General features: G+C 37.3%; 2 protein-coding genes across 3 annotated transcripts in view; both read right to left on the bottom strand.

The window, feature by feature from the left end:
- The window catches only part of atp5md (ATP synthase membrane subunit k), a 550,207-nt gene that overhangs the window by 129,035 nt on the left and 404,176 nt on the right, over positions 1 to 16,996 (bottom strand). The window lies entirely within an intron of this gene.
- LOC114647245 (RING finger protein 122-like) overlaps positions 1 to 16,996 on the bottom strand; it is a 55,420-nt gene that overhangs the window by 20,170 nt on the left and 18,254 nt on the right. For both annotated transcript variants that reach the window (XM_051922207.1, XM_051922206.1), the window contains exons 2-3: positions 11,431 to 11,587; positions 1,808 to 1,850 (exon numbers count right to left, since the gene is read on the bottom strand). In XM_051922207.1, coding sequence (XP_051778167.1) covers positions 1,808 to 1,850; positions 11,431 to 11,540 — 153 coding nt within the window. In that variant the 5' untranslated portion in view covers positions 11,541 to 11,587. The remainder of the gene's footprint in view (positions 1 to 1,807; positions 1,851 to 11,430; positions 11,588 to 16,996) is intronic.

Raw genomic sequence — 16,996 nt, 5'->3', positions numbered from 1 at the left:
TGAGAAAGAAGCCCTTTCTGCACTCACGCCACAAAGAGAGTCGCTTGTTGTATGCAAATGCTCATTTAGACAAGCCAGATTCATTTTGGAACAAAGTGCTTTGGACTGATGAGACAAAAATTGAGTTATTTGGTCATAACAAAAAGCGCTTTGCATGGTAGAAGAAGAACACCGCATTCCAAGAAAACCACTTGCTACCTACTGTCAAATTTGGTGGAGGTTCCATCATGCTGTGGGGCTGTGTGGCTAGTTCAGGGACTGGGGCACTTGTTAAAATCGAGGGTTGGATGAATTCAACCCAATATCAACAAATTCTTCAGGATAATGTTCAAGCATCAGTCACAAAGTTGAAGTTACACAGGGGTTGGATATTCCAACAAGACAATGACCCAAAACACAGTTCGAAATCTACAAAGGAATTCATGCAGAGGGAGAAGTACAAAGTTCTGGAAGGGCCGTCACAGTCCCCTGACTTGAATATCATTGAAAATCTATGGGATGATTAGGTGAGGCTGTCCATGCTCAGCAGCCATCAAATTTAACTTTGAAAGCTCAGCCAATGATAAACAAAAATCCAAAGAATTAAGAGGGGTTCCCAAACTTTTTCATATGACTGTATATAAAGCAGAATGCATCTTGGAGTGTTTGCCCAGTAGGCCAATTCAAACCGTTCAACCAGATCTGACAGATTCACCGTTTGAACAGAGCAAAACGGCAGGCTGTATTTTGTTATAAAATGTAACTTGTACCCAAACTGCAGATATCACCAGGTACCCCTGCTTGGGTTTGTCTAATATGCAAATCCATCTATCCATTATCCAACCTGCTATATTGTTATTATTAGCAAAAGTGACTAATCACATGTTAAACTAAATCTAATTAAAAAGTGATCTACAGGAAGCTGAAAAGATTAAAAAAAAACTAATCTAACATACTCAAAAACAAATTTAAAGTTCACAAATATTACATAGTAATTGCTTCACAGACACTATAAGGCATATCAGATGCCAGGTACATAGACTAAGTAAGAAATAATTAGAACTAAGCTATATAATTATATGTAGGAATGAAAAATATAAACATGCAGGCACTGGTAACCTGGACAGTCTTATCTCTATGACATTCATACCACAGGCCAATGCGCTAATATACAACAGATGTTTATTTATTTAATGTATTTTCCAAGATCCTGAGCAGAAAAAAGTGGGTTTAGAAAAATATTCATTAACAATATTTTTTTATTATTTTTTTGTATTGTACATAAAACATTAATGCGAGAAATGTTATTTCTTTGCCCAGCTTTGAAAATGTAAAGTTTATAATTATTTTAAAAAATAATACTTTGAGGAATTGATTTATACTGATTGACAGTTGGGAAGAAAACAATCACCAAAAATTCAGCTCGCCACACTTCTGCATCCATCCATCCATTTTCCAATCCGCTGAATCCGAAGAAAGGGTCACAGGGGTCTGCTGGAGCCAATCCCAGCCAACACAGGGCGCAAGGCAGGGAACCAATCCCGGGCAGGGCGCCAACCCACTGCAGGACACACACCCACACACTAGGGCCAATTTAGAATTGCCAATCGACCTAACCTGCATGTCTTTGGATTGTGGGAGGAAACCGGAGCACCCGGAGGAAACCCACGCAGACACGGGGAGAACATGCAAACTCCACGCAGGAAGGACCCGGGAAGCGAACCTGGGTCTCCTTACTGCGAGGCAGCAGTGCTACCACTGCGCCACCATGTCGCCAACACTTCTGCATGTACAATAATTAAATAAAATGAGTATCATCTGACAGTACCTCATTGTATCCATATTGGTCTCTCTGGTTCTGCCTTCTCAGCCTAGAATGAAACAAAATGATTGAATTTCTTGACAATTTTAACTAAACATTTAATTAAAATACCATATCTATCAATAAACACAGTTTGATTTTAAAACAGTACATTAATAAGATCATTTAATTCATTTTGCATATTTTTAAAAAATAGATATCATGATTAGTGAAGATATAACTTTTACAGATATATCCATTTATCATTTGTATCAAATGTCAAATTCTCCATTGTAAAGGTAGGACAGGTAGTGAGTGACCTGTATAGTAAACAACAGGGACAACACAGGACACTACAAAAGAGGAGGGTGACTCCCAGTCTGACAGTAGCTTCCCAGTGTGCTAGAGGAAAGCATGTGTCCTTTACGTTGTTTATGGACTTTGGCTGGTCAGTGGGTAGGACAAACTAATCCTGTCACTCTCTCTAACATTGTTTGGAGCTTGGAAGTGCAGGAGGGTGTAGAACCTAAGATGTGGAGAAGGAGTAGCAGGGACTGATGGTGCAGTACTGCGGTAAGCGGACCAGTCACCTCACGTGGTTGGCAGGGACTCTTACTTTATAAGTGGGTAGACCCTATTGGCCACAAGATTGTTTATTTTATTTTTTCCCTGTACAGCTTAGACTTTCATATAGGAAAACCCTTTTTATTTTTACACTTTTGTTTTTTATGATCTTTTCATTTTTTTTTTTTAATTTTTAAGTTTGGTGATAGCTTGTGTGTGTCACGTACCATAACACAGCCAACTCCCTGAGATTGTTCCAAAGCGACGAATATTTTATGATATGTAAATACACAATGGATTTCAAATATTTAGGATCAGTGGTTGCCAATACAATCAATGACGCTAGAACTTGAAAGGTCCAAGCCTGGGGAGCCTTCTGGAAGTTAAAAGCTATCTGGCAAACCAACCTACCAACTCAACTCAACTCAGATATTTAATGCCTCATGCCTGTGCATTCTTCGTATGGTAGCGAAACTTAAAGACTGAGCGAACAAATCAAGAGAAACTTAGATAGTAATGCAACAAACTGCTACAGAATCATGCTGAATATGAAGCATACTGACCACATCCCAAACGCTGAAATCTACAGCCATCTAAATCTAAAGCCGGTATCAGAAATCATCATCAAAAGGCAACTCATATGGATAGGACACATAAGAGAGTACGCCCTATACAAAGCATCAGAGAGGCTTGGAATGCCTAATTGGTCGCCCAATAACAACATTTGCACAGCACATCATCAATATCATCAATCACGATATTAAACTATAGCCAGCCGAAATCAAACGAGAAGCGCAAGATTGGGAGTCATGGAGGAAACTTGCTCTCGGTTGCACGAACTCTGTCTAATGACAGCAGCAACGAGCAGCTGACCGATGACAATGATGAAATACACAAACTTACAGACACAGTAACAGTTTTATCATTTTCAAGTATAAATACATGTTTAAATGTTTTTTATCAACTCCCAGCACACAGGCAATAATTCTCAATTCTGCAACTTCACGTTTCTGCCGCTCTCATATGTGGCACGTATATGCCTCTTCATTGGGAAGAAACACTACTTTTCCCTGATGGCAACACAAATTAGATGATCTACAGGTCTCCGACTTAAAGTTTAATTCCAAACAATATCTACATACTTCTGTCATATCACCTGTGTCTATATATTCAATCTCTTTTGCTTTTACCTTTTTGTCAATATCGCATTGAATTTTGATTCCGTGTTTGGAATTACATTGTGACAACGCAACTTAAAACTGCCCGTGAGTGAATATCGTTTCTTTCTCACTACACGAATTGTGTCTGACAATAGCATTCACACAAATGAGAAATGATTGAACTGTGTTCATGGTTGTAAATGTTTTAGATGTGGGCAGGACTTTTCCAAATCTCTTTGCATAAAGTCTTGTCTCACGGGGCTTGACTTTCACCAAACAACAAATCTTTTAATTCTCACAGATACGCCTCTTAATTGGGAAGAAACACTACTTTTCCCTGATGGCAACACGAATTAGACGATCTACAAGTCTTCAACTTAAAGTTTAAATCCAAACAATATATTCGCTGTCTTTTTGCTGTTCTGTTATTTCAACGAGTAATAATTTCCATTTGTTTGAGCTAATGTGATCTTTACTATCATTTTTTTGAGGCTTTCGAATTTTCCTACTTCCATTATCTCTAACCTGCTTTGCATGTGTATTGTGCCAACATTTTTGAATTCTTTACAACATTCTATTTTTTCAACTACTCTTTGTTTTATTTCCGGCCCCAGGCGTGGTTAAATCTCTTGGCACAAAGTCTCATCTCGTGGGACGTTAAAGTGTCTCTCTGAGAATGTCATGTCTCATCTCTCTTCCCAAGATTTTTTTTATTATAATAGAGAGATAGAAACTATCTATCAATGCATCCATCCATCAAGTATACAATTCAATGTTAACTACTGAAAATGTAATTTTAGACATCTAAAATTGATTTGTGACTTGTCAGACAATAATTATGACTGGTCAAACTAAGACACTTAAATATTACGACTTCTTGCCATATGCCAAAGAACATTTCCAGCGACTTCCTAGGGGAGCATAAAATTACATTTTGTATTATTAAAATTGTATTTTACATATCACAAATCACAATTTAAACGTGTTTAAAGCAAACATTAAGGGTATCTGTAATTATTTTTATGATTACTCAAGATGTATTAGCACTGAAAGCTGCATCAAAGCTAATGGGAATGTTGCTCATTCTCCACAGTGAAAATGTAATTACACATGTCACTAATTAGAATTTTAATAAGTCAACATATAAAAAGTGCATTTTTATGACTGTGCAGTTATACCCGTGCTTTACCTGTGCTTCTCATTTCTAATGGAAGAGTGAAAATGATAGGTTTCATAAAGATTATAACAGGAAAGCTCAAAAGCTGTAATATTGAGTTTAATGGAATACCTTATTGTGCCTGAGGCCTACTGTCAATCAAAATGGGTGCAGGGGGACATCACTACCCATCATCTGAGATATGTAGAGCTCAGATAATGAGAGTCATATGCGAGCTAAGAGGATAAATAAAACAGCAGAAAAAGCAGAATAATATTGTTTGCAAATTGCTCCAAGAATCACGGGGCTTCACAGGTCACAGCACTCCAGTCAAACATCCAAAGAAGTTACTAAGCAAAGGAGAGTTTTGTGAGAAGTAAAAACCATGAAACTTTATGCAAGGAAATTGACCTTTTATTGTATTTTGTTTTAGGCTGTGCTTCTTAATGAGAATTTTACTTGTTGAAATATAATTGTACAGTGCATATTGTAAATATGAATTACCTTATGACCTTAATTACCTTAATGATGTAGCATCAAGGAAAATTATTGCCGGCTTTAGATTTCTTTGGTTACAGACCTTCTAGCACGGACCCCTTTCATACTGTGATCAAACAGAAAAAAGCACTAGCATGCATTTATGGAGTTATACTGGACCTCTTCTGTCAGCTAGATAATACCACAGTAGTCAGAATGGCAGGTGTATGTCTTAAATACCAGAAGGCACCTTATTATCTGTTATCGCTACATATTGGTAATTATTACTTTTTCAGTACAGTAAATTGCACAGAATATTGTAAAGATCATGTCAGATTAGATGACCTTTCCAGCGATTTTCAGTCATAGCCTTCACTTTACATCTCTGTTAAAGCCTAAGCTCAGACATATGCAGGTGGACGAGCCTATGGTGTCCTGGATAATGGACTCCCTGGAGAGCAGAACACAGTTTGTAAGACTCAAGGACTGTGATTCTGATATGGATGACGGCAACACTGGAGCAGCACAAGGAACAGTCCTGTCTCCGTCTTTCTTCACTCTGTACACCTCCGACTATAAATATAACACCGGGTTATGTCACTTGCAGAAATTCTCAGATGACTCCTGCACTTATGGGGTGTATTGATAACAGAGGTGACACAAAGTATAGGAGTCAAGTGGAGAACTTTGTTTCGTGGTGCAGAAGGAATTGTCTTGAACTTAACATTAGCAAAACCAAGGAACTGGTTATTGATTTTCTCTGCACCAGTGAGCCTCTATGCATGGTCAATATTCATGTAGTGAATGTAGAAGTGGTGCACTGGTGCAGGTACGTATTGTTTCACATCAAAGACATGTCGGGATGGTCTAGTAACACAGAGGAACTATATAAGAAAGGGCAGAGCAGTCTTTTTTACTTTCTGGTATACAAAGTATAGGGAAAGTATTGTTGTAGCTGTTGGTGAATAAGGCAGGATCAAGCAGGGGTCAAATGCATGCCAAAAGAAATCTCTCGGTCCAAAGATTCGTTTTAAAAGATTTAGTGAAAATTCAAAGCAAACAGTCCACACAAGAATAAAGAAAAAAAGGCTGTTACATGTAGAATAAAAGGCAAAAAAAAAATTGTAAAAATGTCTCTTCTCTAAACTTAGCTTTTATTGTCAAACTTCAGTTGTTTCTATACTTAAAGATGCTTTACTTCGCCTTCAGTACACTCTAAACTTACGGCACTGCATGTTCAATAGAGCACATTAACTTTCATTCTATAGGACATGTTAAGGAACAGTTTAAAACAGTGTGCCCTCCATGCCTTACACTCGGGCAAGGCAGGTCACTAATGTATAGTCAGAGACAAGAAATAGTTAGAATATACTAATGCAATTCAGCTTGTGGTCGTTGTAAGAACCTCCCACAGACTGTGCACTAATATATAGGCAATCATTTAATATAACTTAAATAACTAGCAAATGGCTCTTACAATTGTAAACGTCCAAAGATTTGATGTCGAGATTTTGATGACTCTCAATGTTTTAGACCTCCCTGAGTCCGAAAATAACATTGTTGGAATTATGTCTCTGTGTGTGTGTGTGTGTGTGTGTGTGTGTGTGTGTGCGCGCGTGTGGAAACAAGATAACTTGAGTACTCTTTCACTTAGGTCAACCAAATTTTGCATACAAGTATTAGGTACAAAACACATGGATTTCTATCAACTTTTGGGCTAATTCCGTTAACAGTAAGTGGTACTTTACCTTTTATTCATGCAGCTGCAGAGTCCGATTTGTTCAATTTTACTCTTATAATAATTGCTCAATATATTATTAATTTGATTTGTTGCTGATGGTTCTTTAATGTAGGTCATATACAAATATCATCATTGTCTTGCAGTTTACTCCTCAAATATTCATCCCCATATCTGAGTATACAAGAAAGTCTAGAGGAGACCACTGCTGATTTTTTTCTTAGGTGACTGTGTTCCTTTAATGTGGCTAATGACATCCTTCTCATCTTCTACAACTCAGTGATGACCAGTGCGATTTTCTACACTGTGGTGTTCTGCGCTGGTAATAGCACTTCAAGAGAGGCCCACCAAATCAACAAGCTAATCAAAAGGGTGGCTCAGTTATGGGATGCACTCTGGACCCTCTGGAGGTCGTAGCAAAAGAGAGAATGAAAACAAAACTGAGTGCCATTATGAACAATGCACACGCTCTCTTTTATACACTAACATTGAGGAGTTTCAGTCAATGAATTATTCAGCTGAAGTGGTGACAAGAAATGCTATGGGGGCTCCTTTTTCCCCAATAGCAACACACCTGCATAATGCCTTATTGTGACATGGACGGCCAAGTCTGAAATTTTTCTTTCTTTTTAGCCATTCTAGTGTATGTTCAAGCCATAGTGTGTGTGTGTGTGTGTGTGTGTGTGTGTGTGTGTGTGTGTGTGTGTGTGTGTGTGTGTGTGTGTGTGTGTGTGTGTGTGTGTGTGTGAATTGTATGCCTTTTTTTGCCAACAGAACTAATACAAGTAAAATCTATTGCTCTGATTACAAATAGAGCACAAAATGTGAACTTGAAGTCAATTTTCACAATTTGGTACTTTTTTAGCAATAAACAATAAATCAGACATCTGATTATAAGAAAGATACACCCATTTATGAAACTAATGGAGAACTAACTTTTCAAAAATCAAAAAAAGAAATCAAGATTTAAATTACAGTTGGCCTAGCTGAAACTAACTAGTCATACAAGATCAGCAGGATGCACTGGTAAGTTCTGTTGGCAGTAAGCAATGAAATTAAATTCCTTCTGAGTCAGCTCAAGCTACAATCAGGACAATCAATCTGTCCTTAAATAAATATAAAGCTCCACATACAAAAAAAAAATATATATACATACATACATACATACTGTGGTGGTCGGCTGGGGGTTGTGCCCAGCCGGGACGCCTGGAAGGACTGGGAGAGGGATTATGCCTACCCCGGGCCATGAAAGGGTAGCCACCCTGGTTGGTATAGGAACCACGGGAACCAAGCATGGAAGCTCAACCCCATTGGGGCCCATGGCCACCACAAGGGGGCGCCCAGAGGATTGAGGAGCCCTGGATGGCATTACTTCCACCACACCCAGAGTGCTTCCGGGTGCTCATGCAGCACTTCCGCCACACCAGGAAGTGCCACAGGAAGATCGTCAGAGGGCACCTGGAGCACATCTGGGTGGATATAAAAGAGGCTGCCTTCCTTCAGTCAATAGCCGGAGTCGGGAGGAAGAGGACAAAGCTCGGGAAAGAGGAACAGAGGCAGTGAAGAAAGGAAGGTCCATTGGAAGGCCTGGACTTTACGGGTGTTTGGTGCAGGGGCACTGTGTGCTGTGCAGGACCTTATTGAGGACAAAACTGTAAATAAATACGTGTGTGTTAGAACTATTGGTGTCTGCCTGTCTGTGTCCGAGCTGAATCACCACAATATTATATATATATATATATATATATATATATATATATATATATATATATATATATATATATATATATATAGTTTTATGGGTCCACTGATTATATTTTTTTTCCTTCCAGTTAGAGAAGGAATTTTCCACTTATAATAGCATAATAACCACTAGTGTGTGCGGCATACATATAATCTTCTAAGTTATCTTTTTTAAAGATAAGAAAAAAGACAAACTCGGATGGTGCCCTTACAAATCATATGTCTAAATAAATAATAGTAGACTTCCAGGTGAAAGCGAAATTCCATATAAGATTAGTAACAGGAGGACATGGTAATGAAATGGTAATGATATATATCAGCTGTATGTGATATTTAAGTCTTAATGAAGACTCACATCTGTCATTTTCAAAGCTTACTTAACTAAGTTACACTGCTGGTGTTTATGTTTTAATGAAAACTTTTATATTATTTTTAATTAGATGTTTAATTTTTTGTCCGCTGTATCAGTTTGACAGTATAGCAAAGAACAAATTTCAGATTTCCAAAAGTTAGTTTCCAAAAAATTAAACATTACAGAGAAATTTCTGTATTTTGTTAAAGAAAGTAAAATGTTAAGTAATAGTTCACTTTCAGGCAATAACTTCACTGCTTAGTAGGTCTAACATTGAGTGTATAATTACAGTAAACAAAGATAATGAGAAGATTGAACCAAACTGATTAAACTGAATAGAAAATGATGAGACTGAATCAAACTGGGCAAAGATCATCCAAACTAAATGGTAAGTTTATAGAAAATGTGAAAGTGTAAACTTGTAATCATCAATTCTTCTGCGCCTCAAAGGTCTCTTAGAAGAAGAAATGTTGCAGTAGACAGGAGTTTCAAGGTGATTTGTCTAAGCTACACTGAAAAAACACAAGGAAAACTGTCAAAATTGGGACCCCAAAAACTGGTGGCAGCAGACGAGAGATGCAGCAAAGTGACATCCCTTTGACACTGGAAGAAGTCCAGCACTGTTCTCTGAACTCACAGAAAACACTGGAACTTAATACACCCCTCTGTAGTATGGAGACGTCAGAAGTGATCTTCATGGAAGAGTTCTGAAGGGGACACAAAGCAAAAGCACTCACCTACTGTACATACAAAAACATAAGGACTGGGGGACTGAACACTGGCAGCAAGTGCTCTGGAGTGACAATCTAAAATTATTAGCTCAAACAGGAGGCAGCTTGTTCACAGAAAAGCTGAAACAGTGCTAGACAAATGAAAGTCTACAACCAATACTGAAGAACGGCAGAATTTCCCAACAGGTTTAGGGCTGCATTTCTGCATATGAAGTTGGTAATCTGGTCAAAATGAACATAATTCTCAGAGCTGAGTAGTGCAAGCAGATTCTCATCCATCATGCAAAACCATAATGGAGATGGTCTAATCAACTCCATCATCATTCTGCAGCAGGATAATGACCACAAACACATGGCCAAAACCATAAAAAAATTATCTTTAACAAAGAGAACAAAGGGAATTCTGCAACAGATGGTATGGCCTCCACAGAGTCCTCATTTCAACATCATCAAACTGTCTGGGATTACCCTGAGTGACAGAAGCAAGCAAGACAGTTGAAGTCTACAGAGGAAATGGGGCGAGATCTCGAAGGTGCCTGGAACAAACTACCACCTAATTTCCTTATAAAACTGCACACTACTGTACCTAAGAGAACTGAAACAGATTTTCATACAACAAACATTATTACCCCATTCATTCTCCTTATTCAGGAACCTCTCTATGTACTTCTACCAGGTATTTTTAATCCCATTTTTATTAATCATGATATTCCCTCAACCATTTCCAAGCAATTTATACCTACTACATCCACTCTTTCATTTCTCATTTATTTTGTAAACCTGAATACATTTATCTGTCCTTAATTATACTACACCTGCTGTTTATTTCTTTTTGCTTTCCTATAGGTCCCCCAGTCACCTTCTGCCTCTGCATCCTGCCACTCTTTAGAGAATCTCCACTTTTTCACCACTATTCTCTATACATACAGTGCTGGTCAGGAGTCCTGTCTTCAGTTCAAAAACTGATTCCATGAGGCTTTACTTTTTTTGATGTGTGCTAACTATTCCAGAAGTCACTATTTAACATTATTTCAGCAAAACAGCAGGCATTTTGAATGTTTTGTGCATACAACTGGATAACTGACCTGAGATTTTTTTTCCATGGATGTTTTTCACATCATTTGCCATTGTACAGCATTGGTTGCTGTTGGCTTATATTACATCATAAACTTTTTTCTTTCCATTCTGCATGAAAACATGATATTAAATTTTATTTTTGTCCATAACTACAAACTACATAGGGTAAGTAACATATAAAAAAAGTATTCCTTTAATTCTTGTCCTACTAAATACTTCGGAAAATTTTCAATGAGTTAAATTAACAGAAAGTTTAAAGCTTATGATTTTTTTTCCAATGTCAAATGCATTTAATGAAGAGAATTTTCAGCTGTCTAAATCTGACCAAGTGCTACTACTAATCTCCACATACCTCACTACTTGCTAAGCCATATATCTCAACATTAGACTTTATGTCGTGCGGGACTTGTTTGAAGCAAGGAGTACTTTCACAGAAAACTTGCCAGCCCCCTTTTCAGAGCAGCAACAGCTAAGCATTATTTCACAAACCACCAATTAAATTCTACTGTAAAACCTCTGCTAATGACATTATAGCAGCTTCTGTGCCTTAAGACAGTCAAATGAATATAAGCCATGCATGATGAAACTGAAAATTTAAAAACGCACTTACTTTGCAAAAGCAGCAATTCCCCCTAAGAACACTCCACATTACCTGAACAAGTAGCAGCAGAAAATCATGCTCAGCATGAAAATGAAGAGCCCAATGCCCAGGATAATGACGTAGATGTTTAATGGAAGGTCATAGATTCCTGGAGAAGTCATCTTACTGGACTTGTCAGAATGCTGAAACGCCAGGCCACACACGCATCCTGCAAACACACAACAGCTTTAAGTTATCTTTAGCATTACAAGGGTGAAAAAGTTTATGCCTTCAAGCACCAGGAAGGAAATCATTGAGAGCACAAAGCACAGTCATGCCTTTTCAACCCACCTTTTTCGAAACACTAGTTTTTTTGGCACATAATTAGAAATCCACTTTTTATTTTATTTTTTTAATTCAAAGTTTAGTGGTAAAAGCACCAAAATGCGTAAGAAATACTAACACAGAGACAGAACATATTGCACACCGCTATGCACGACTCTACTCTATATAGTTTTTTGGTTTTTTTTTTTGTTGAATGATACTTTACTTTCATTAATTTTCCATTCTTACTGAGGTAGCAAGTACAACCCAGAATTTCAGTGAACAAGTTATACACAGTATAAGAAAGAAGACTTCACCTAGCAGTCCTGATTACTTTTGTAAACTAATAACTCACAATGCGGCTTTTCCCCTTTCTTCCTTACCCGCCTGTTTTGATTTGGATGCAGTCTGACTAGTTTTTAATAGGCTTGTGGGGAGGGGATTCGATCAACCAAATTTCAAAATTTCATAATTATTACTTTACAATGAAAAATGTTTATAGGAAATGTATAAGCAAGTGTAGACAGTATTTTTCATTTTCTTAATTAGGTGTCAGAACTTTAACTGCAAAAACAAAATACACATTTGTCTCAAAGTCACTAAAGTAGCTAGAATAGGCCTTTAAGCTGCTCTGCTAGCGAGATTAAATCCTCCATGATAAGAAACAGAGGAAAGGAAAAAGGATAAAAAAAAAGAAACTTGGAGGCAAATTTTAATGGGGCATTAACTTTTATACAAAATTTCTTAATGTGAATAATTAAAATGACCGTAATGAGGAACAAATGGGGACCTAAGAGCACACAGAGATTGGCAATGCTGAGGTGGAGGGTTTACTGTATCTTAATTTGACTTTTTACAATTTTTCTGTAAAGGAATTTGTTGGAAGTTCTTTAAGTGCAGTTTATATTAAAACAGCCCCAGTCATAAAACAGACAGTTCCAAACATTTTAGACATTTGCATATTGATAAAACTGGGGTTTTAACTGTGACAAAAATATTTCACTTACATTATTCATGGGCTCCACATACTGATTTCATAACAGAAGAGAAAACACATATAACTGGTTATATGCATATATCAGTGTTGTGATTTAGTACCAGCCACATCCGTTGGCAGCAGGACTTTAGGAACCTTCAGAAAATCTGGACTTGATGTTATTTTGGAGAAATTAAGTAGACAGAATTGGTGGGCTGTTTTGAGCTGAACTGAATGCTCTTGTCAATTTTTCCCAATGTTCAAATGCCACTGAAAAGCATACTGCATAGATAATTTAATCAAATTTCAGCATCCTAAAGTAATAAGAAACATACGGTATAAGCACAATGATTTTTAGAATAGGAATAGCTTACTAATTAATTGATGAGTTACGAAGTAATATACCAACACAGAAAAATCTACACTGCATGATTTATTTAAGTGAACTCAATTCGGATTATTCTTACATAAAATGCTCCGAACACTTATGCATATAATACATCAAAAGTTTACTACATATCCATGCACACCACAAAGTAAAGAAGTAATAATCACTCAGATGTTAGCATGTGTATGTTACCATTCTGAAAGATTTTGAAATTTTTAAAATAACAAAGCTTCTTCTTCTTCTTCTTTCAGCCGCTCCCATTAGGGGTTGCCACAGCGGATCATCTTTTTCCATATCTTCCTGTCCTCTGCATTTTTATCAATCATTGTAAATAATTAGAAATAAATAACTTACCTTACTTGCACCTTGGCTACTTGTTTTAGAGTGAAGTAAAGATGATTTATAACTGTATGCTCACTGCTCTCATCAGACTTGTGTTTTCTTTGTACTGGGCCTGCTTGCTTGCCTGAAGCACCATAGCAACTAGGACGAGATAAAATGATAAAGTTGCTCTGCACTTCCAAAGCCTCCAGTTTCTCCTGTTGTGCATGGCGTTTAATGGACCTTAATGTCAACACAACTTGCCCGTTTATTCCAAAGGCAATGTAGCTGAAATTTAGAGCAACCTGCAATTTATTCTAAGTGCTACCATCACACTAATAAAGTACTCCAAATGATGCTTAGTATACTTTCATACATTACTGAACTTGTATCACATTTAGATTTTAAATGACATTCAATATTCTGAACAGAAAATGTGTTCCTAATTATCAAGCATAATTTGAATTAAAGTTATTGGCAACTTTAAACTGGGCCAGTCTGAGTGAGTTTGATCTTCAGTGGACTGGCACCTTGGTCCTTATTTGGTTTCTCCCTTATGCCCACTGCTGCTGGGGTGATTTTTTGCCATCCTGTGATCCTGAATTGCACTGGAATTGTTCAATGTAAAATTAATTAATTAAATAATTAATTAAAAGTTTGCGTGAAATGCATTTGTATTGCATGTTTAGACTTTAAAATTATTAAAAAATATCTACAATGTAATAAAAGAAACACAGAGCAATACAAAAAAAATATTTTTGCCATTAAATATTTTTGAATCTCCTGGAAGCTTAACGGATTACTGCTGTTACTATTTTACAATTAGTTCGTTATGTCAAAACAGTCCAAGTGGGGACTTGAGTGTATTTACACTTCAAATACTGCTGCATGAGTTTCAGAAGCAGTATAAAGCAGTGCACAGCATGCATGCTGATACTGTAATTATCATTTTGTTATACTATATGATTATTTTCTTACTCTTCAAAATTATGCAAATCTACATCTGGTAATGCTACTGGCATTATTAAACTAACAGTTTTTTAACTCATGCATACTAGAGTGACCTGCATATGCACCTATTAATTCACTTAATTTAGGAACAAAGTAACAAAGCTACTCCATTTCCCTGCTATACCGATATTATAACACACATTTAAGAATTAACGTGGCATTCTGTCATACTGTATGAATATGCTTCTCGTGATAAATGCCAAAATGTCAGTAGAAATGCAAATATGACAGCTTCGTAAATGAAGTATGTGGTGCGTCTTACTGTCTGACACCCAGTGCCAACAGGTAACAAGTAATTTGGCTCTAGACAGTGACATATACTAACTAACGGCCACATCAACGGAGTGAGGTTACATCACCAGTGTGGAGTGTGGGCTGTTCAAACCCAGGCCCAAACAAATCCAATCTTTCCTCTTGAGCAATACACCTTGATGAGATGTATAAAATGCGATGTATTACAGAATCTCTTATATATATTTCTCTTTTGGTTCGTCCTGCTTCCACTTCAAAACCGGTCCCACCCACACGCAGCCAACACGCATTTCTCGATTCCTATTCGTCCTCTTCCATGTCATGCACTATACTGGCCTGCTGAGCGTAATACATCCAACAAGTACTCGAGGTGCTGCCACAATGGTAAAGTAGCTTTACCACCTTTGCGGGAGCCATCTGTGTCTTTACAACAGCTTCCTACACAGCAAACATCAGAAGCTAAAAATTATCGTGAACACATTCAAGAATACAACTCTTCTCTAGCGTTTGCTTCCATGGGTGCACAGATAACTCAACCTCCTGGCCACGGACCATACGGTTTTAAAATACACGGGCAAATTTATCACCAAATCTCTCCACTATACGCTAACACTTGTACCTCTCCAGGATATGGACAGTTGTATGTTTTTGACACAGCGCAAGCTACTGAAGTACGCTTACAAAATAAAGCAAACTCTGCATGCAGCGAAAATGTACTTCTCCAGCTAGATTCCATACTCAGAACCATCAAACCCATCACTACATCATACAAACACATGCATGAAATCGCTCAGTCCAATCCAAAAGCATCTGCACAAATGGTTTTCAAGGAAAACCCTAGGCAGGATTTACAACGATACAATGCCCCGACATGTCACAACGATGTTGCAGTGATTTTCATCGGAGAAGATGGCGAAACGCCTGCCGAAAGGGACCTTTGTATCTATCCCATAGGTAACTCCTGTAAACAGATTTCCACGCTCAATATGAATTGCGATCCTATGGTTTACCCACTTTTAATCCCTTACGGAGGTATTGGCTGGCACACAGATTTACAACATGTTCCCGATAAAAGAACCGCCAAGCGAATAAGGCTTACTCAATGCCAGTTTTACGCGTACAGATTAGCAATGAGGAATGCATTTAGTATTTTGCACTCCAGCGGCAAACTACTGTATATCAACAAGATCTGCTCGTGGAACATTACAAAGGACTATCTGATGCACTGCAAGCAAACGCTGAAAATAACAATATACGTGTAGGCAAAATGATCATATTACTGTCCACATTTCCAGGAAGTCCAAGATACATGCAACAAAACTATCAGGATACCATGGCCATAGTACGTAAATTCGGAAAGCCTGATTTATTTATCACTTTCACATGTAATCCTGCTTGGCTGAAAATTCTACATGCACACTGCGTCTTTCAAGAAGTATTTATTTCTTCTTGATTTCTGAATTCCTTTCTCACCGTTTTCCGTTCCTATTCTTACACCGCCGTATGCTACGGCGGGTGTCGGCTATTCTTATTATCATATTATTAACCTAAACAATTTCACACACTGCTGAAGGACTTAGTTTTGAATATAATGAGGTTTCTGCATTGTGTAATACATACAGCATGCTAATTAAGGAACTTGGACTTTCACTCTCTAATTTTCCTAATTAGTCTAAACACAACAGAAAAACAATTTAGCTGGACTGAAAATTGTGGTTTCTTCTGACCCATACATTTTTCCAAGCTAAGAAAAAGACATTTTTTAAAGATGTTATCTACTCCTTTAAGTTATCCATTGTCATATAATGGACATTCTAAAAAAAGCTGTGCTTATCTTTATAGTGCTGGTAATCCTTTGCTTTTATATTAAACAATACTAAACAAAGTCTGTGCAGAACAGGGGGACTACTGGGTAAGTATATCAGGTTTAATAGCTGATAATTATCCATTTCCAGGTTTAACTTTGATTATGTCCATCCTACATTTCTGTTTAAAAACACAGACATTAGTCTCCATTTACACCTTTTCTCCACACTAACCTGGTGTTTTTAAACCCTGAAAATGGAAACTTTTGAAAAGGCTCTCTAGCTATCTCTGCCTTGAAGTGTGAACAGGTGAAAATATAGACTTTCAAACACGCAGACTCTGATCACAGTCTGATTTGTTCATGCTTATTACATAGCTCTTCCCTGATTTGATCCTGCTCGTTCCCACAATGAGAATAGAAGAAAAAACATATTCCAACATAGTGGACACAGAACAGTTTCTTTTCATGGCACTTGTTACTTGCTTACCTGTATACATCTGTTGTGATGTGAAATTTTGCATACAAGTTGATACATATTTTGTATGTCTTTATTTCTAAC

Source organism: Erpetoichthys calabaricus, chromosome 2 (assembly GCF_900747795.2).
Source record: "Erpetoichthys calabaricus chromosome 2, fErpCal1.3, whole genome shotgun sequence".
NCBI lineage: Eukaryota > Metazoa > Chordata > Cladistia > Polypteriformes > Polypteridae > Erpetoichthys > Erpetoichthys calabaricus.
Note: the sequence above shows the minus strand (reverse complement) of the source record. Positions and strands in the feature narration are given on the sequence as shown.